General features: G+C 42.2%; 1 protein-coding gene across 1 annotated transcript in view; it reads right to left on the bottom strand.

Moving 5' to 3' along the window:
- LOC112540238 (syntaxin-binding protein 4-like) overlaps positions 1-20,710 on the bottom strand; it is a 47,735-nt gene extending 27,025 nt beyond the window's left edge. Inside the window, exons 1-3 of the mRNA XM_088153292.1 lie at positions 20,114-20,710; positions 10,888-10,961; positions 895-990 (exon numbers count right to left, since the gene is read on the bottom strand). Coding sequence (XP_088009418.1) covers positions 895-990; positions 10,888-10,961; positions 20,114-20,178 — 235 coding nt within the window. The 5' untranslated portion in view covers positions 20,179-20,710. The remainder of the gene's footprint in view (positions 1-894; positions 991-10,887; positions 10,962-20,113) is intronic.
- Positions 20,711-22,461: the final 1,751 nt, after the last annotated feature.

A 22,461-nucleotide genomic window follows, 5' to 3' on the forward strand; every position in this document is an offset into this window, starting at 1 on the left:
AACCCCTGAAGGCTTTAAGTGTGAGCTACCCAAATGTCTCTGAAGATTGTCCCTAATTTTGGTCAATTTTTAATATGACCAAAGGGGGAAAGAATACAATCCATGAGGAATAATTAAATTCATGTGTCACATAAATTCATTTTTGGATGCTACAGACATAGGCAGGAAGGAGAGTAATGATTCACCCTCATAAGGATCTCTTTATTGTTCAACAGTTACAAAACAGAACCTTTGCTTTCCAGATCTTCCTTCCGCAAATACTTTTTTTTTTTTGTATTTTTTGGTATTTTAACATTTTAATTTTAACTAAATGAACTTTAGCCTTCCTCTAGATCAGGATACAAAACTAGAGTTATTCCAAGATACCAGTTTGGGAGGGGGAGAAAAGCATCCAACTACGAGAAGTCCAAATTTAACCTGGTGAAACATTTTTGGCAAATGATTCTTGTTCGTTTTTCAAAGAAGGAATATGCTCAGAAAGTGTTTCACAAGAGCCAACTCTGATCAATTTTAGAGCACTTTTACACCCATCAGAAGCAACGTTTTGGACTCTCTTATCCAAGATTGCCTTCCAATAAACTCTGTGAGGAGCTGTCCTCGGTCCTGACAACACATTACACTACCTGGACATATCTGCTCCATTTTGCCAATATGACACTGACCAGGGACCCAAAATACATTTTTCAGATATGCCCAATGTATTAGGTTAATTTTTACTGCACCTTTTGCAGACAAAGAAGAGGCTCCAGGGAAGCTTCTCTGATTCCAGTTCCCACTCATCCATTTCACAATTGTTTTAATGATGAAGATCTGGAGACCTTTCAAGCGCTCAACACAACATAGTATCTCTAACTGGGAGATTTCAAGCCACAGATGTAAGTGATAAAAACCCACCATCAATGTAAGCAACTCCTCCCGGTAGGATTCTCTTGACATAAACTCCATATTCCTCTCCAGTGAATTCTTTAATGCCACCAATCACTTTAATACCTACCAATAAAAAAGAAATACAGTGTCGTCACAAGTGACGCCCCCCTGCTTCACAAGGCAAGCCTAGGTACTCGTCTGAAAATCATCGTTTCTCCCTCACTGAAGCAGGGGACCTATAAGTTAGTGAGGGCACCAGAGTGGGTGAAAATACATTCAAATAAATATGCATTTATCCCATTGAGAGTCAGCTAAGCACAGTAGAACGCATTCAGGGCATCTCTGTTTATTTCAGAAATAGAACAATTCGCTCCATGTGTATTGATACAGCTTCTTTCATGATTTGGTCATGTTCCTTTGGGGATCCTTTTTGGTTTCACATCATTACATATGTTAATACAACATTGGGGGAAAACATAGTTGCTAACAATGTCCACGTGATGCTGAGCTACACTTCCAAAATAAGGAATTTGATACTTTATGAAGAACTGTGGGTCTGTTGAGTGTGGGAACTGGCTGAGAGAGAATTATCCCAGTAGATGGAATGAAAATCTATATCTACATCCATGTCTAAGAATTTAACCCTCATAGCCAAAAATGCAAAGGATCTTCAAGCCCTAGTACTAAAAGTCAAAGAGCACAGTGAAAAAATGGGAGTAAAATTAACTATAAAGAAGACCAAACTAATGGCCACAGGTGGAACAACCAGCCTTAGAATTGCCAGGGAAGTTATTGAAATGGTGGATAGTTTCTGCCTTTTAGGATCAACCATCAACAGTAAAGGAATAAGCAGTCAAGAAATACGCCATAGACTAGACCTTGTAGAGCAGCCATGAAGGCCTCAGAAAAGATATTCAGATGTCAGGAGGTGTCTATAGCTACAAAAATCAGAATCATGTAAACCATGGGATTCCCTGTGACTCTCTATGGAACCAAAAGTTGGACTTTAAAGAAGCAGGATGGGAAGAGTATTGACATCTTTGAACTTTGGTGTTTGAGACTCCTGAGAAGACCATGGACAGCCAAGAAAACAAACTGATGGATCATTGAACAAATCAACCCAGAGTTCTCACTCAAGGCACAAATGAGCCAGCTCAATATATCCTCCTTTGGACACATAATGCAAAGACCCAACTCTCTGGAGAAGGCTCTGATGCTGGGAAAGTCAGAAGGAAAGAGAGGAAGAGGACAACCAGCAGTGATGTGGATGGACTCAGTTACAATGGCAATGGGTGCATCCTTGGGAGACTTGAAAGAACAGGTTAGAGATAGATCATCATGGAGAAAATCCATCTCCATGGTTGCTAAGAGCCAAAAATGACTTGATGGCACTTAATCAAATTGAATTTAGCACTCTTTGGCACTGCACTGGACCAGATTCATCTGAAGTGAATTCTTTAGGTTCTCCTTTACTATATTCAACTATGTAGCTGATACAATGGATACAAATTCCCCCCAGTTCCTTTTTCTTTTACGAATGGAGCTTTCAACTTAAAAAAAAAAAGTGACTTTTTTTTTGAAATGGTTGGCCCCAAAAAAGATATTTTTGCTTTAGTCTATTTTATTTGGAAGATTCATAATGGACACGCCACTATTAATAGTCCAATCATCCTTTGAAATTCACAAGTCTTTGAATTTTGCAATGAAATTCCTTGTGTCAGTTACATTTATTAGGAAAAGGTCAGCCCATAATGCATATGAGAGCAAAAATAAATGTACAAAACTTACAGTAACTATCAACATAACAAAAATTACAGATGCTAGAAGAAAAGCCCCCCACAAAACTACTCATGAATTTTCATGCCCTTTCTATTGTTTAAGACACGTTCAGAATAATACAGAACAAACTTATTTTAAGACTAAAAAACAGGGAAATGGAAAGAAACTGAATTTGCCGTTGGCACTCAGGGGACAAGCAAAGTGTAATGACATCAGAACTCAAAACTACTTTTCTTCTGAGCCAACCACCATTGGCCCAGGAACTTTTTTTATATCCATGCTTATCCAGGAGGATCTTGGTGGACCGAGTCAACTAAAAGTTTCAAATGAATTCATTCAAAAGCTGTCACCTCTTGTTCACCCCATAATCCCCAAAGGGAAAGCTATTTTTAATTGCAGCTTTAGTGAGAAAATAGAAAAAGCTTATAGGGTTCTCCAAAGTGAGAGAAATCTCTGATACTCTTGCCTCTATTTACATAATCCTATTAGAAGGTGAGGCAGGTGGCTGTATTTTATCAGTAAACACAGATCCTCCTGGGGACAAACACAACAGAAAAAAATGGGAATGTTGTCTGGCCTGTATATAATAAAGAGACAGTTCTCCTTCTAAAGAACTGGTCAAGTGTCTCATCTACAAGGCTCTCTGGGGTTGACATGGAAAAAGGAGGACTAGGTTTCAGGAGAAATTGATTATTGAGGATAGTGATTTTTCCTCTGATCTTTAATCTCAACATTTATTCTAGTTTATCTGGGTTTCTTTTACATGGGAGGTTTTTCAAAACTATCAGCAGTGCTCTGAAAGAGAGCAAGAAAGCAAGACCAAATTCCAGATGGGGTGGCTCTTCCCTAAATCTTCCCTTTTAAATTATACATTTAAAGCTTAATCAAAAGCTGAAATGTGACAAGGAATTCTCTCTATTTATGGGGGAAAGAAAAAAAAAAGTATGCCTGAAAAAAAGGGGAATGGTTGAATGGCTATCTGGCATCCTAGACCCAATACTTCTGCTTTCTTAAATGCATTACATTCAAAGTGGAAGGAATATTGGATCAACACACAGGTTCTTCTTCATTGGAAGCTGGGAAAGAAAGCTTTTCTCCTGTCATCAGCTGTGCATTTGGAAGCATTATATGTATGGTGCAACTCAGGGCCCAGCTGCTGAAATGCACACGGACATCATAATCCTTGATCCAGCTCCCCGCCCACCATAATTCATTCATATCCGCTTAATATCACTTGCTCTGGGCTAACCTCTTATTAGAGAGAGCTCTGGCAAAATATCGCGCAGATCCATTGGCAATGAAGAAAACATGAGCTGATGAGTTATTCTGTGCAACTAAAAGCAGGAGGACAGAATTAGATACTACTAGAGGAGCTATTAATGTCTAAGCCAAGCCCTTCCCAGCCTCCACGTGGCTAAAATTAGGCCCACATCTCCTTGTTCTGACCTTTAGCCATTGCAGTGCAGCACTGAGATCGGGGAGCCAACATGGTCTACCAGAGGGAAACAGGAAAGGGAGCACTGGGGGCTCTAATGAGTCACTTTCCCATGAAGAGACAGGTCCAGAGTTGTGATACCCATGTTACTTTTTCCAAAATAAATCTAAGCCACTCTACTCAACACCACCACCCAGTTTGGTCCAAATTAATGTTCAGCTGAAACCTGTCTTGCCACTTCTCTGGTTTCTCCTCCCTGTCCCCCAAGTTCTGTCATCATAACTTTATTCTCAGAGTGTTTGGGACTTGTTTTTTCAAGTTTTCTTGGCAGTGTTTTTGAACTGACTTTATCACTAGAGGGGGCAAAGTTTATTGTGTTACTACAGACAGTCCCCTACTTATGAACTTTCAAGTTGTGAACTTTCGCCAATACGGACAAGATGGACCCGGAAGTTGGAAGAAGGCAGGAAAGGGTTAGTTTCCAGCACTCTGCAAACTATTCCTTTCTCGCTTCCTCCTGCCTTCTGGGAGATTGGAGATTTGCATTGGAGCTAGAGTTCCTGGAAAGGTTTAGTTTACCAGGTGAGGCAGGAGAAGCAGTGGTGGCTCCCTGGGCGAAGGGATGAGCTGGTGGGGCACGGTGTACTCTGTTGCCAGGTGAGGCAGAAGAGGGGGCAGTGGTTCCCATACAGCTGCCCCCTTTGCCCAGGGAGCCACTGTTGCCTCTCCTGCCTCACCCGGCAACAGACCGCATTGTGCCCCACTGGCTCTTCCCACTGTGCTCTTTACAGCTGCATGCTATGGCTCTTCGCATTGGCAGCAGGGCTCCTCTGCCCACACCACTGCCCTGCCTCCTGCCTCCTCTTTTTTTCACTTTTTACAGAACTTTTTACTTGGTTGGACTTATGAACAGCCTCTTGGAATGTAACCTGTTGGTCTGTAGTTACTTGAGGGATCACCTCTCCCCAGTTACATCTACCTATCCCATCAGGTCTGGCAGAAGGAGCATGTTGTGAGTCCCATCAGCCAGTGAGAGTCATCTGGTGATATCCAGGAAGAGAGACTTTTCTGCCATGGCCACCCACCCTGTGGAACATCATCCCCCTGGAGGTCAGATTGGCCCTGACTCTGCTGGCTTTTCTCACGGCCCTTGAAGACATGGCTTTGCCAGTGGGTATGGGGACCCGGGAATGCGGCAAAGCAATCTTCAGAAAGGAATTGCATGACCAAGAGTGGACATTCACAACCGCCCCTTGGCCTCCTTGTTACCAAGTAACTGCAAGAACACCCCAGTCCGACCACAAGAATTCACCAAAACTCTCTTCTTCTTTGAAAGAATTGCTAAAGCAAACGATCTGTCATCAAACTGAATGAGAATTGGTAGAGGGGGGAAAAATAGGATTTTTCCCCTCCTTGCCACTACTTCAGATACTACTTTCTATACCTGAGCATCTTATGTATGAGTTCCTACATCTCTAACCAGGTCATTGCATGGCAAGAAAAAAAGGACTGTTGTGGAAAAGGTGCTTCCAGACATCTTCTGATGTATTACTTCCTCTCTGCACCTCCATTCACGTCTTCCTCCAGTCCCAACACTCTTAGAATAAGCCACCTTTTAAATCACTTCCTAAAGGTCAGAATGAGGGTGCAGAATGAGGATAGGAAATTCCATTGGGGCACAGCCTGTGCAGAAAATGCCCATCGTTAGTTCACATTCAAACACTTTGCAGAGGTTTCGAACGACTGCTTGAGTTTCTCATCACGCTTCTGACATGGCAGCAGGAAGGAGAATTGTGGGTAATTACTACAGCTAATGCAAATGGCCCTTTGCAATTTTCTGCCACACTTGTGACAGAGAAGCTGGCTGGCTGATTTCTCTAAGGGAAGGATAAATAATCCAACTGTCTGTCAAAAGCAGGACTATTTGTGGTGTTGTCTGAGCTCGGTTGTTTGCTTGCAGATGTTTTGTTACCCAACTAGGTAACATCATCGGTGCTAGTGAGTATGGGGTTTGCTTCCTGTTTAGATACAGTAGCTTGCCCTGCCAGAGTTGGTGGGGTTGTGGTTTTCTCCTTGGTAGTTCCTTGATTAGGGTATTGTTTTCAGCTTGATTGTTTGTCTGGTGTCAATCCCTGCTTATCTGGGTGTTGGCTGCTGGAGAGGATGTGTTTTCCAGAACCACACCCCCACCAACACTGAAGATGTTACCTAGCTGGGTAACGAAACGTTTGCAAGAAAACAACCAAGCTCAGAGAACCCCAAGGACTCCACAGTTCAACCCTGAGCTACAGATATTATCTTCTATTGGCAGAACTATTTCTTTATAGGATATTAGCAGTTCAACTGGAAAAAAACCCCATTTTCTGATGTTTTCTGTTGGGATTGAATGAAAGGGTGGGAAACCAAGAATACTGAGCAGTGGAGAGAAGATGATTGGCTAGTTCATCACTACATCAATGCAAGAAGAGTGTCTTTTATCCAGGAGAATTTTTCCCAAAATTCTCTTCCCCTTTTGAATGAAATTTCAGAAGGAAATTCTCTTTCATCAGATTGAAGGGGGAGAAATGCAGGAGAATCTGCACCCAGCAGGATCTTCAGATCCTTCCTGCCACTGGGTCAGATAAGCTAACTGGAAACCAGACGACCCTTTAGAAGAGTGAGCAAATGAAATTCATGGCTTGCAATGCATTGGAAAGGAATCCTTTGCAAACAATGTTAGTACAAACGAAGGCCACTCTTTGAAGCATAAGTAGGGTTCCTCAACCTTGGCAACTTTAAGACGGGTGGACTTCAACTCCCAGAATTCCCCAGCCAGCAAGGCTGGCTGGGGAATTCTGGGAGTTGAAGTCCACCCGTCTTAAAGTTGCCAAGGTTGAAGAGCCCTGCATTAAAGCACTTGCATTTTTCAGTTGTCTCAGCATGGTGGCTTCAAAAGGAGCCTGCCCTCATCTGTCTGTACATGCAGAAGAACCCTCAACTTTGGAAATCTAGCAGGATCGTTCTTTGCGTATGGACAAACATGTGCAGACAGGCAGAGACAGCCTTGAGTCCGATGCCAAGCTTTCCCGAGAATGTAACTGCTTGCCCAACACATTTGACAAAGCAACCCTTTTGAATGTTTTGTACAGCTCTAGAAATAAACACAATAATAAGCACCTTATTGCTCAATAAGCGTATAAATGGGATAAGCAAGAATGCTACTGCTTTAGATATCTCCCTTTATCCTCAACACACGCTAAACTGTGCACATGTTTGAGATAAATGCCGGGAGCTAGCCATTCTTCACTGCATTCATCATTACTCAAACAAATAATTAATCAAACAAGGATTTCCCCCCAAATGGAATACTTTAAAACATTTCCTACAACGTGGTCATGCTGTTGGAGATGAAACTCAAATGTGGGAACCTGAACTCATATGGCCCTACTGTTGCCACAGATTGCTCTGAAATCAACAAGGCTATTCATATCATTGAATGAACTGTGGCATAATAAAACTGTATTAATGTTTAGGGTTCCTAAATGTGAGCAAATCACATTGTTTTAAGGATGAAATCTCCTAAGCATTTTCCACAAAGACTGTCTTTGTGAGGAACGGCTGTTACTTCACCATCCTTCAGTGCCCAAAATTTATTTATTTATTTATATTTCAGATTTAGTCACCACCCATCTCACTCAAGAGCGACTCTGGGCAGTTTACAGTGAAACAAGAATAAATATTAATTAAAATACAATAAAAAACCACGTTCAAACATAAATAATGTCTTCCAAGATACTGATGGTAAATAAAGGTTGCGGGAGCATCTTCAAGGTGCCAGCCAACCCCCAGGGTTGGTTGCCCCTCTTCTCGTCTCTTTCCAGAAGGCGGGGAGAGTGGGGGCCCACCTCACCTCTGGGTGGGAGTATTCCATAGGGCAGGGGCAATGGCAGACAAAGTTCTCCTTCTGGACCCCACCAGTCAACATTGCAGCAGAGGTACCTTGAATGGGACCTTCAGAGCCATTCAGACAATGAACTTCAGCAGCTATCTCAAAAGCCAAATTTTGCCATTTTTAATTTCTGTATTTGCATGGAATTTACACATGTGCGTGCATACACACACACCAGATTTGGGTATGATTGCCTTCATCCCCTTCAAATCATCCTCCAAGATCTGTGACTAAAATAACAATATTTAATGAAATTTAGCTGAATTCTTTCATTGTGCTTTCCAGCTTCTCTGACACGGTTTTTCTTGCCTGGAATGAGGTGTTAGCTAAGGGCAACTCAAACTAAGCCTCAATCTTGATTGGCTGATTGATTGATTGATTGATTGATTGATTATGTGCCATCAAGTTGTTTTCAACTTCTAGTGACCACATAGATTTTCTCCATGATGATCTGTCTCTAACCTGTTTTTTCAAGGCTCCCAATGGTGCACTCATCACCACTGTAACTAAGGAGACAAATTCAGTATAATTGTATCTCAGCCTTTCAAGGAATAAGAACTGAATAGCAACAGCAATAGGTACTATTTCTAATTAAAAGAGCAAAGCAGTTCTCTTACAGCCTATGGATGATGGAATAAACATGATTATCTCAAAGAGATAGTTCAGATGGAGGATATCAAAATGTTAGTTTATGTGTTATTAGATGCCGAGATGTTCATTTATTATAAGTGGACAAAAATTAAGTGCAGTTAATGAATAGATTGATAATAGGATTTGGGGATATGATCAAATTAACAAATTTTGAAGCAGCCAAAACATGTATAGAAAATATGAGTCTTTTCATAGCACATGGGAATATTAAGTACAAGATCCAATAAACTAATGTACTATATTGAGAAATCAATCTATGTGGTCACTAGGAATTGAAACTGATTTGATGGCACATCATCAATCAACTATATTAAGAGGAAGGCTTTCACAGCCGGAATACGATGGCTGGTGTGGGTCAACAAAACCTGGCTACCAATCCTGAAAAATACAGCCTGCAAAAGGTCAACGAACTCAGTTCAACCACCAGGACGCGTGAACAACTCACACAATGAACATGCTAATCACCCTCAGGAGCCACTCGTTAACAACTCAATACAGTGATACCTTGGTCCATGAACTTAATTCGTTCCACGACTCTGGTCGCGAACCGAATTGGTCACGAACCGAATCAAATTTTCCCATAAGGTTCAATGTAAATACGGTTAATCCGTTCTGACCCCTATGAATGTGGTCGCCAACCGATTTTGGTCACCAACTGAATCAAATTTTCCCATAAGGTTCAGTGTAAATACGGTTCATCCGTTCTGGACCATATGTATTTTTTTTTAACCACAAAAATATGAAACAAAGTACAGTACAGTACAGTATGATGAGAGAGAACACTAACCTTGCTTGACGTGACTTCTGGCGTGGAGGACAGGACGGCGGGTGGGGAGGTGGTTATTGTTTGGAGGGAGAGTCCCCCTCCCTACAGGAAGCCACAACCACGTGTCACAGCAGGGAAAATGGCCGTGGATCCTGTTCGTCACCTGATGCAGAGTTCGTGAACGGAAGCAAAATTTTGCGAACCGTGCTGTTCGTGAACCAAATTGTTCGTGAACAGAAGTGTTCGTGAACCGAGGTATTACTGTAGAAGGAAAAAACCCTGCCTAATCCCCAGGAAGATACACACATATTCATCAACCAAAACAAGCAGCCACTGGTTAACCCAACCCCCCCAACCCCCCACCCACCCCCCACCCACCCCCTTCAGGCACCCTCGCTGATCTCTATAAATACCCACAAATAGGTCACATCATCCTGGGCACAGAGAGAACTGCTCCTGTCTGTGCTCCTGCCCTCTGAAGATGCCGGTCACAGATGCTGGTGAAACATTAGGAAACAAAACTTCCAGAACATGGCCACACAGCCTGGAAGACCCACACCAGCCATTATATTAAGAGGAATTTCATTCCTAAGAGTACAGATTGCCAGGACCGAAAGTATCTTAATTTTTCACTTTTTATCCTTTCCTTGCCTTTCTTACACATCCTGTTTATTCATTTCTTCTGTACAGTGAAGATCTCTAAAGAAAACATCAAAAATATGCAAGGAAAGGAAAACTTCTTGTAACGTCAAGATAGGGCCACAAGGCTATCTGGGAGGCTATGTGTAAAAAGAAGTCAATATGACAGACACAACTATATAATTTAAGTCCCATCCGATTTTTACGTATTGCTGGGAGTTGGGTGGCATATAAATTATTGTTAGTTGCACAGTCAGCCAGATGTTTAGACTGGATTTGGCATTTTTATCCACCTATCGAGTCCTTCCCAAGGACCTGAGATAGGCAGATGTCATTTGATTGGGTTAAAGTATCATCGCAGGATGGAAGCTGTTCCAAGTAAAGCTGCCTTTTGCAATTGACTGGTGGTGATTCTGTTAATGCCGATGGTATATCATTATCATTATCATTATCATTATCATTATCATTATCATTATCATTATCATTATCATTATCATTATCATTATCATTATCATTATTTGCATTGTAACACACATAAAAAAAAGATGTGGGTCCTTGATCACACGGTCTTGGCCACCATCTTGACATTTTTGACATAGACACTTCAGATACTTCTACCTCATGGGGCATCAGAAAACCCAACATCCCATGATGGAAGTGTTACAAACAAAAAGAGAGAAAGAGAAAAAGAGGGAAGAAGGAAAACGAAAAAGACCAACTGTGACCACTGAAGGATCTGAAGGACCTGAAGAGTAATGGTTCCTCGAAAAAAACAGATGAATTGAAATTCTCCTGCTGTTTTCAAATCCAGTTTCCACTCACCCAACCCATTGGCACAGTCATAGAAGTCAAAGCAATGCATGTGGCGATCCATTCCATGTGGTCCCATTAGTGTCCTGAAAGAGCACACCAAAAAAGAGGATCGTGAATACTCAGCTGAAGAAGTCATCATATAAAGACAGAACTTCCCATAATGTATTTGTTGGCTGATGGACAATCATTTCTCTTTGGCATCCAAAGACCCCAAGCTGAATTAACCAAATTCCATGCCATAGCAAGTTTGGAATTTAATTTCCTTTTTCATGTTTTGCTGTGTGAATTCACATAGTTAAAGAACCACTGAATCATATTTTGATTTCAAACCCTTCCAGTCCATTGCCTGCAACTTGGTTTCACATGTGATTATATCTATCTATCTATCTATCTATCTATCTATCTATCTATCTATCTATCTATCTATCTACCTACCTACCTACCTACCTACCTACCTACCTACCTACCTATCTATCCCTCTACAAAGTCTAGGATTAGGCAAATTAGTATAAATCAAGATACGATTGAGGTTGAGGCATATCAAAGTTTGAAACATGATTTTCTCACCTTCCAAGTAAGACAATAATTCACAACATTAAGAAGGCAACATTCAGCAGATGCAAAATAAATTATCAGTAGATTCCATATTGGTTAGGGAAGCTCCCTTCTGATGGTAGGAAAGTAGAATCTGTTAATCACTATTAAAGAAATTAGCAAGACTTGCAGACAGGGTAAAGGGCAATAATACTTCAGTTCTCACACCTTCTGGAAGTTCTTAAATCAATTTCTCTATACCAGTGTTTTTCAAACTTGGCAACTTTAAGATGTGTGGACTTCAACTCCCAGAATTCCCCAACTATTGGCCATTGGCTGGGGAATTCTGGGAGTTGAAGTCCACACATCTTAAAGTTGCCAAGTCTGAAAAACACTGCTCTATCCTGTTGCTTTCCAGATAGGTTGGATTCCAGCCCCCATCATGCGCAGTTGATGTGGTTATTGGAGAGGCAATAGTAGGGCTTATCCGCTGAACATTCATTTTTCAGTTTTTCCTTCCCATCTACAGCATGGGAAGTAACACTGGATGGCCTTGGAAGAGTTAAAGCAGCCTTTCCTCACCCAATCTTCTTCTATGTCTAGGATTACACCATCTATGTTAGCTCTGCATGCACCAGTCTGGAGGTGATGGTTGTAAAGATGCTAACATAATGCGTGAACTATTTCAAACACTCAGAAGTACAGAATGAAAATTGGCTTTGTTATGGTTTCGATTGCAGATCTAACCACAGTTTCATTCTCCAAGATGCGTCTTCTATGCAACTTTTCTTGCTGCGTGAATACACCCTTTTCAGATTTCAGTGAACCTTAATCCCAGGGCAGAAAGTGTATGGGACTCAAATCTTTCAGCAAGCTGAGTCATGTATTAGAAAGCCATGGATTAAATGCACTGTTAAGTATTGCAAAAAGAAAAAAAGGGGGGGGGGACCCTCTGTGCTATCCATTATACAATGCTTGGAAACTCCACCTTTCTATATTTGAGCAAGGAAAGGAGTCTTGAAAATATCTGCATTCTAGTTGATTTCCCTTCTTCCTTACTGTTGTTAAACAAACTGATTTAAATATTAATAATTTAACAGACAACCAGGACATAAATATACAAAACTGGTTTAGATTGATATATAAGAACTGTCAAGTTTGGGCAGATTTCTCTCTCTCTCTTTGCATATAAAATAAAATTATGCATTTTCAAAAAAAGTAATAGAATGCTAAACACTTTTCTTTTCCCCATCGCTCCTACGTCTGTTCCCTTCCATGCAAAATAAGAAGCATTTTCCAGAAATAATTGCTTGGATTTTTAACATCACAAAGAAATCGGTATGACAAATTGGGAAGTTTTCCCCCCCCCCCCCCAATCCTCTTGATATCATGCTAGATATTTTGACACACAGCTTGTGGGTAAACAGTCTAAGCTGGTGATGTTGCAAGAAGATGTCTTGCAAAGACTTCTTCTTTATACCCTATTTTAAGGTTCTTATTTTGAATCATTTGTAATCCTACATGCCAGCCTTCCCCAGTCTAGTAACTTCTGGATTCATTGAACTACAGCTCCCATAATTCCTTGGAGAGATGGATTTTGTAATCTGACCTGCCTTCTGGGGAGGGTTGGGATATACTAATAGGATATTATTATTATTATTATTATTATTATTATTATTATTATTATTAAAATGTACATGCTGCCCGACTCCCAGTGACTCTGCACAGTATCTATTCTATTCTCTGGTTGCGGTTTCTTTAATAGGGCTGGTTCATAGATCATGATAAGCCCTAAATGTGACATGTTTGGTTGATGGTGGATTAGCATGCTGGGTGGACACAGCCAATTGTGGTTTATTTAATAAACTATGGTTGAACAAAGTATGCTTTAGCAAGATGGACAAAACTCACCATCCACTGAGCAGGTATCAGCCAGCTTAGCAGATCTACACAGGTACCAGAAACTTCAGTAGAATACTATGTTTTCTTGATACGAAGATTAATTCTTTCCCCATATAACTGATTTTTGAAAAGGAGAGGTTGTTCTCAGATTGGCTAGGAACATGAAAAGGGTACCATACAGGGTCTTTCCCCCCCTTGATCTTTGGGGGACTGATCCTCTTGAGGATACCTTTCATTCAGGTGAGGGTAAGGATGTGGAAGGGTTGAAGCCAGTGAGACAGGAAGCGGTGCATCTCAGACCACAAGAACCATTCTGTGAACATCAAACCGATGCCTCTGAAACTCAAGGCTGTGAAGAGAACAGCCCCAAACCTGATACCTCTAAAAGACAGGAGCAAAAGGCCCAGGATGGGCTGTTCTTTTCTCAGTTCTAAGCTGGATCTTGATTCCTGTTTTCTCAGCAGACTTTCTGCATGTATCTCTCTCCTTTCTTCTCTGCAACAAAACAACTTCTCGAGCCATGTTGAGTAACGATTTATTGCTGTCCCTACTGTGAAGTCTGACAATGATGGGGAAGATGATATAGGAGAGAGCAGAAACAAAAATTCCCAGTCAGGATTGAAATGGAAGGGAAGTATTACTAGCCAGGATGGCTAAGTTCTCTCCCAGAGTAGTTCATTTTCTTCTGCTTCATTCTCCAGCAACTAAAACTGAGAATCACACTATCTTCATACAGGTAGTATAGAGCCATCAGGAACAGCAGACTAGACAACAACTAGTTGTCTAAAGAAGGTAAAGAAGCTGGGCTGGATTACTAGTGACTTCGTGATCACGTTCACGTCCTTTTCTTGGCAACAGGACAGAAGAGATCTGTCACTACCTTCTTTGGGGGAGTGTTTGACCTAAGGTTTGATATTGATTTATAGTGCCCCATCAACGTACTATCTAGGTCCAGTGCTAGATCCTGAGCTTTTCAAGGTCAGCCAACATCAGCCAGGTACTGCCATCTACCTGGGTAGATAGAAGGCCGAGTCCTAAGAGGCTGTCACTCAGGAGTGAGGAACTGATGTCCTTCCACATAGGCATGGACCTTTGTAAGAGGGCCACGTGAGACATGGGTATGAGGTCCATGCAAGACCTTCCATTCTCCCTTCTCCCACCATACTCCCCTGGCATTACTCCCCATGCACTTCCCACAGACAGTTAAATCTCCAGCTGCCAAACACCAGTATCATATCATCCAGTTTCCCTCTCTGGCGAATCTACCACTTAATCTGATTAACAGCCTAGGGGGGCTGGCATAGGATGATTAGAGAGCTGGATGATGGAAAATGGCTGTAGCCATAGCAACGGAGAGAAAGGGCACCGCTAAGAGGTGGGCCCAGCCCAACGAGACAGAAAGCAACCATCACAGATGGCAGGTGACATTTTGTGGACAAAACAAGCAACAGTTGCGGGGGGGGGCAGGGGGCGGGATACAGTTCTCAGTCGTTCGATGAAGGAGAATTTATATTCCAAATCTCTTTGAAAGCGAGCATTCAAACGTTCTTCAGATGGAGTAATATGTTTTTGCATTGATTAGTTATGGGGTGGCCAAAATGTGTGAGAGTCACTCTGTGGAACTGCAGACCTCCTGGTCCCACATCCTTCCATTAAATCCGCAAAGAAGGGGGCCCAGTCCAAGGAGTTCCAGCATGAAAGTGGTGTTCTTCCAGTTATTGCGGAAGAAGTCTTCCAATTCAGACATTCTAGGTTTCACAGAGGAGAGATTTTGGAAGTCAGACATTTGATGGCTTCCATTTGGCCCACGGAAGGACTGTCCTTCCCATCTGGCTGCTGGATGTTCCACCACTATGGCCACTTTGCTGCAACTGCTGGAGGAACTGGACAGCTCACTGGCACAACATATTTCTCCTTCTCCTTCTCCTTCTCCTTCTCCTTCTCCTTCTCCTTCTCCTTCTCCTTCTCCTTCTCCTTCTCCTTCTCCTTCTCCTTCTCTTTTTTCCTGGTTCGATTATGGGAATACTGACCTCATGAAAGATGAAATCCAGGTCTCCTACAAGGTCAGTATTCCCATAGGTACACAGCTAGGTTGTAGTGACACCATTCTACCAGAACTCTTGGCAGGTTGAAACTGCATGGCCCATGATGGCTTAACATGAAGCGACCCAAGTTATGACTGACTACTGCTGGCTGCCTCATTTCATCCACAATCCTCCCTGGACTTATTTTTCTTCCTGGTTTAGTGAATATCCCAAGGACAGAACCAGCATTCTCAAGGACTTTGATGGCCTACTACCCTCCCAAAGTGCTGAGCCAGCCAATTTCCTCATATCTGAATCAATTAAAAAGTGGAATATTGATAAAGAATTGCGTGTTTCTCTGCATGCATTCTTGTGTCTGAATGTGTTTATGAAAAAGAAAGAAAAGAAAAGAAAGAAAAAAAGAAAGAGAGAGATTGCAATGTAAAGCCAAGGTGTCTCCCACCATATAACTAGGTAGTGCACAGTCCCACCAGATAAAGAACTTGATCTCCCAAGAAACTGAACCGTGAGGGGGGACCTCTTTGCTCTATGATCTTGGAGAGCAGAACTATGCAGCCTAGTAAACTCTTCATAACCACTGTGTATAAAGAAGGCAACAGCTATCAAACATCCAGCTGAGCACTTCTTGGCTATTTCAGACTGTGGTTAAGCAACTTTGGGATGTAGGGATCATGAGGACTTGAGGTACAGGTAGTCTTCGTTTAGTGACTGCCTCATTTAATGACCATTCACAGTTATGATGGTGATGAAAAAGGAACTTTGCGACTGATCCTCGCATTTATGACCTTTGCAGGTCTGTAAAGCAAAGGAAAGCTGAAGTAAGATCATAAGCACAGTCGCGGTTTCAGTTAGTGATTACTTCTCTTAACGACCAACTTGCTGGTCCCAATTGTGGCTGCTAAATGAGGACTTTCTGTACAGGAGAAGAGGGGTGGGAACTGCCTTTAACTGATGGCCCTGGCAGCCAATCTAGAGCACACATCAATAGAAAAATGTGTTCCATTGAATCCACTGGACTTCCTGCCCCAAGGCTGGAATTTCAGTGGGACAACAGAACCAAATCTGCTCTGTATCCCTTGCTTTGAAAACTCAATAACCCAGGTATGTTGTGTTAGGGTTCAATTCAAATCTAGAAAGTTACATCAGATTGGATTTAAAAGCTAGGACAGAATTAGCACCAACCATTTCTCTGAACTTTGGCTGCTGAATAATAAGACCATCATCATCATCATCATCATCACAGCCCTTATTAGAGTCAATGACCAAACTTCAGCATAGTTCCATAGCAACTATTGCAGAACTAAAAAAAAAGAAAGATAACTTTAAAAAATGTCTAAGTAAAAGAAAGTGAATTAAAAGACTAGAATACAGGAATGGGCCTAAGATATATAGCACTAAAATTATACAATTACTCAACTATTCGATGCGCATGATCCTATTTGGTTCTATAATAAGCTCCTGGAACATTAAAGTGATGCTTTTATAACTACTAGAACATGAAGTGGGTTAAGAATGAACCCTAGGTATGTATGGCAAAACGTCAGGATACACATAAAGATTCAGTGGTTCTGCTTCTGTCCTGAGTGCCTCAAATGTGGGAAGTTGTGCTCTACAGTGATCATATGATCCTTGAACATATTACAAGAGCGAGAGCATACATTTTGTGACACTCCTAGAGATCAGGGTTGATATGGTTGCTAAAGGCGAAGGACAAAGTGATTCTGTTCTAGATTTCCATGAGACATTGGCAAGAGAGGAAAGATTATTTGGGCCCTCCAGAGTAAAAAAGTCAATATTGGCGAATCTGGGCAATTCCACCAGCAGGAATGGCCGCAGGATATTCCTGTAGAGAAGCGCCATTAAATTGACTTTCTAGAGGTACCGATGGTAGCCCGTTTTATCTGGCCTAGGGAAAAAAATTCTGCTTCGGGATGGGCAGAAGCTATCTGAAAGGAGGAGGCTCCAGCAAAGGTTTAGGGATGAAGTTGGGGTCAGAGCCCAGGCCTTTCTTGGAGAAGCTGTAAAAGCTTTGAAATTTCATCTCTGATTGGGCTTTGTCAAAACTCAATGTGCTAAGATATTGGGATTAAGAAGGCTTTAGATCCACAGTTATCCTCTTAGATGAGGTGAACATGTAGTCCCAGCAGAGATTCAGGGAAGCCAAAATCTCCCAAAGTAAATTAATTTAAGCTACTCTGTTGCGGCAATACTGTAAGGCTGAAAATGGCTTTCCAAGGTCTGTTTTCTTCCTGTGAAAAAAGGGCTTGTTTTTGAAGCTTCTCAGGTTGCTTGAGAAGTTCTTTCCCCCATCCAGGGGTGTCCACAGAAGGTGGTTAAAAAAGTCAAGATGGTGGCCATGATGATGCCATCAAAGCTCTGCTTGGTTTTTATGTGCTTCATGACACACGATGCTATCCTTGAATGCCATCTGCCTACAGACTCCCAAATGTTCTCTTTCTCTGTGAAATGAAGCTAACCTCTCTTCTCCGGCCTCTTTTCAAGGGTGATTTTCAGTATTTTGGTGCTCTTCTCAATCTGAACTCCATTGTGAAGTGGTAGACAGTCTGTTCTATAACTCGTCATTACATAGCAGCCTTCCTCACTGCCCCAGAATTTGAAAACACACACACAGACACATACACAAAGGCCCAACCAAATGGAGATAGAACTTTTATCTCCGGGCCATGTCATTACTCAGCTAAACTTAAGAATCCTACAACTCCATCACTGAGCAATGTTCTTCTCCTTCGGGAAGAAAAACGAATTGCAGCAATTCCTCATTTCATCTAACTCAGTGTTTCTCCAACTTGGCAGCTTTGAGATGTGTGGACTTTGACTTCCAGAATTCCCCAGCCAGCATGCAGAATTCTGGGAGTCAAAGTCCACACATCTTAAAGTTGCCAAGTTGGAGAAACTTTCACAAGGCTGTGAAGACCTGGCACTGAAGGCAGGATGTTAATATGGTCTAGTGGTTTGTGGTTTTATTGAGCTCTTATGCAGTTTTAGATTTTTTTAAAAATATAATTCTGTTTTTGTTTGTTTGCTGCCCAGAATTGTTTAGATGGATGGGTAGCCATATAAATTAAATAAATAAATGCATCTAGGAAAGCTCAAGAGAAGACATTCTAAGGCGACTTTCCTTTGAGATGTTTTTCAGACCACAAAGTGTGGTTAGTAAAGGAGGCTATAGAGTGATAGAGCCCAACTTCCACCAACTCACAACTGCAGAGTTCTAAAATACACACCCAAAGAATTTCAAAAGACATTTTGTAATCCATTGACTAGATCAAAAGCCAGGGCCATCCAGATGTTGCCTACAGAACCAGCATCTGGATGTGAAATCATTAGTCACAGGCAAGTCACCACCTTGTCCAATAATTAGTTTCTCTTCAAATTAAAGACAGTTATAAACATTAAACAGACATATAATAGTACATACCCATGTACTAATCCCTTCTGACCTTTGAAGAGAGATACAAGAAAGTATAATTTAAAATATAAAGAGATCGATTTTAATATCTCTCTGACCTTTATGGAAAAGGAGTGTACAATATATTCCATCTGGAAGTAGACAGATTGGTAAGTAAAGTCTGCTGGGTTTTTCTAACCCAAACTCTAATGATTTCAGAGAAGAAATAGAAGCTAGGAACTGTTTCAAAATGTTTGTCACAAAAATGCAATGCTGTGATTTGATGCTACCTTTAGTAGCAAATTGTATTCAAGCCATTTTGGTGATAAACTGAAAGAAGCCGTCAAGAAGGGCATCACACAGAAATCTGTAAGGGTCATGGAGTGAAGGTTGCCCCTCCCTGACATAAATGCAAACAAATAACCCCAGCGCTCTATTTATGCACATCTACCGATAGCTGAACATGGAGGACAGATGTTGGTTGGAACTGCATGCTGTTAGCATGAAAGCAACAACTTTCAGGATACCATTCCTAATCCCATCGTTTTGCCAAAACAGGTGCTTGCCCTGAAATCCAGAAACGATTTATTTTCCTCCAGAAACAGCCTTCTCCACACTTCTCTTCCTTCCTTAATGGGGGTTTCCCTCTAAACTTAACATACTTTCCACATCTTCTCCAAGCTCCTAGCAGACATCTCATCGGCTAACGGAAATTAGCAGAACATTTGTGTACAGCCAGAGACGTGAGAAATCTGTCAAGGTCTGTGAATTGAGGAACTAAAGCTACATTGGCATTGAAAGGGCCTTTGCAGAATTCACAGGGTCCTCTTAAAGCTATGTTAAAAAGGGGAGATACGGACGTGCTCAGAAACTCCCCTGTTCTTGTAGTTTTATGGATCAGCAAGATTGTTTTAGTGATGGCTATATTCATTTCTACTCTACAACAGAACCTCCTTGTTCTCTCCTACTTCACTATCTGTTTACAACTCTCTTAAACTCTTCCCCATTTTAATCTTTGGGGAAAGTCCACCTCTGAAGTACCTTCGAAGCTTTCAAAATGTGGGTTTAATTCCAATCCAGTGATGTATCCCAGCACCTTAGGGCATAGCCATGTTGTAAAAGCTACTGCAAACTATAACTTAGCCCTAGCCAAACAGTTTGGGGGTTTGTCACACCGCCTTGTAACGGCAACCCCATTATTCTCCGGCCCGTAGTTTTAAAAACGTCCTCAATCGTCCCTCACTGCTGTGGCAAAGATAAAACATAAATAAAATAAAAAGAAAGGCATTTGGTAAGAAAGACCCCCACACCCATCATCCCCTAGGCCCACTGCTTCCCGTCTCACCAATAAATGAGGGAAAGTCCATCAAAATGTTCAAGTTCTCTTCTCCCCGGCTTGAAATAGGACATTCTGTTCTAGACTGGAAATCTTGAATTCTTTTTATTCTTCCCAGCAACGGTCTGAGATTGTACAGCAGATCCAGTCTCTCAGCTGCAAAGCCATTGGTGGCCCCCAGAGGTGGATGGAGCGACAACGTGGTTGCCTTCGCCCAGGTGATCCCAACCGTCTACGTAGGATCGATAGGACTTTTCTGGATCGTTTCCAGCCCGGCCTTGGCCTGCCTCTCCCCCCACGTTGCTGCTAACGAAAGTGGATTGATGGTTTTGCTCTGGCAGCCTTTGGGACACAGTGGACTAGGAACAGATGTTGTGACTCTTTAGTTAATCCCAAAGAGCCGTTCCGTGGAGGGCAGCGTGATGCCAAGGGCTTCCAAGGTTTTAGTGCCGGGTCCAGATAGAACAACTGAGGGATGGAAGTCGAAGGGATGGGGGCAGCAAGATTCACAGGGTCTCCTGTTGGCTCAGGCAAAGGATCGCTTTCAGAGCAGTGAAACCCAGGGATGGCCACAGGCAGCGGGGCATGAATGCAGCCGTTTTGCTGTTGGGGAATGCGGAGAGCAGCACAAACCTTTGGAAGGAGGTGCCTGGAGGCAAGTGGGGCAGGCGATGAATGCTGGACTGGGGTTGGGGCTTTTTCTGGCCCCCTCGTGAAGCTGCTCTTTCTCCCACATCATGGAGGGAATCTCCTGTACTCCAGAGCAGACCAAGCGAAGAAGAGTTTAGGTTTTTCCTTAGCTCGGAAACAGCATGAAGATCCTGTGGCAAGAGAAGAGAAGGAGAGGGGAGATTTATGAAATTTATTTCATGCACAGAACTACCAAAAATGGTTTGAAAGCTGCCTCCTCCTCCTCCTCCTCCTCCTCCTCCCACCCAGATCAACCCCCAGCAACTTAAATGTTGACAGCCAAATGATGGATCAGCCACCCAGTTCTGCAAATCCAGTGTAACTCTGACCTCCCAATTATCAGTTTAACAAATCCGTGTAATTCAGCCCCATGTAGCAATAGCTGGAGACATCCGGAGCACCTGAACTCATGCTCCCATTTCTAAATGACATCAACCTGTTCAACTTGAGCAAAAGAATTCTGTGCCACCTGGAAAGTTACAGGGTTTTTTTTCCTGGAGAGCCATACCCAACCACTCCTGTCTTTGCACTCTTATTACATACTCCTTCTAAAGCAGTGTTTCTCACCCTCAACAACTTTAAGATGCATGGACTTCAACTCCCAGAATTCCCCAGCCAGCAATACTGGCTGGGGAATTCTGGGAGTTGAAGTCCACGCCTCTTCAAGCTGCCAAGGTTGAGAAACACTGTTCTAAAGTGAACAAGCAATCCAACCATTTCCCACCATTTTTTCCTGCCTGGGTCATGTTCATTCCCAAGGAACTATAGGCCTGGGGCTCCCCTTAGTGGCTGAAGTAAATCCCCAGCGTTGGCAGCTCCTCAAACTGATCTGATCCAGGTGAGTAGCTATCATCCTACTCTTTCCCCTTCCCCGTTTTCTGCTTCCTCTGACTCTGTAATCCCCTTCCCCTTTCCTTTTAACCCTTTCTACTCCCCAAATCCATAAACCATCAGTTCTGTCTTTTCTTCTTTTAACAGATGTCCAGAAAAGAAAAGAAAAAACATAGAATGAAGACTTCCACCCTTCCTTCCATCAAATAATTGCCATCTTATTCTGCCCCCCCCTTTAACCTTTTTGAATCCCCAAATCTATAAATCATCAATTCAGTCTTTTCTTCTTCCAGCAAAATGTCCACGTAAGGCTTCCAGTCTTTTAAAAAAAGTATTTATCATTTTTTCCCTGACCAAACTGGTCAGCTTTGCCATTTCCGCGAGCTCCGTCAATTTTATAATCCAATCTCCCACTGTGGGTATTTCATGATTCTTCCATCTTTGTGCATGCAGTAATCCTGCCATAGTTCCCATATACAATATTAATTTCCCATATTTCTTTTCTAGTTCAGTGTCCACAAGACCCAAGAGGAACAATTCTGGTTTCATCGTAATGTTAATCTGCAATATCTTTGGCATCACTCTAGGGAATGGCACCCAGAATTTCTCGGCTTTTTCATAGGCCCACCATGCATGATAGGAAGTCCCCCAGGTCTGTTGATTTTGGAGGGTGCCAGAATGATCTTCTCTGTTTCTTCTTCCTCCTTTTCTCTGAAGCTAATACAGGGAGATGCCAGGGACTCCTCAAGGTATGGTCAAAAAAGTCAAGATGGAGGCTGCCATGGGGCAATGGAAGCTCTGCCTGTTTTATATGCGCCATGCACATTAGCTGCATA

Source organism: Python bivittatus, unplaced genomic scaffold, assembly GCF_059951505.1.
Source record: "Python bivittatus isolate LINGU-HERP-01145 unplaced genomic scaffold, Pbiv_v1 ctg000030_np1212, whole genome shotgun sequence".
In the NCBI taxonomy this organism is placed as follows: Eukaryota; Metazoa; Chordata; class Lepidosauria; order Squamata; family Pythonidae; genus Python; species Python bivittatus.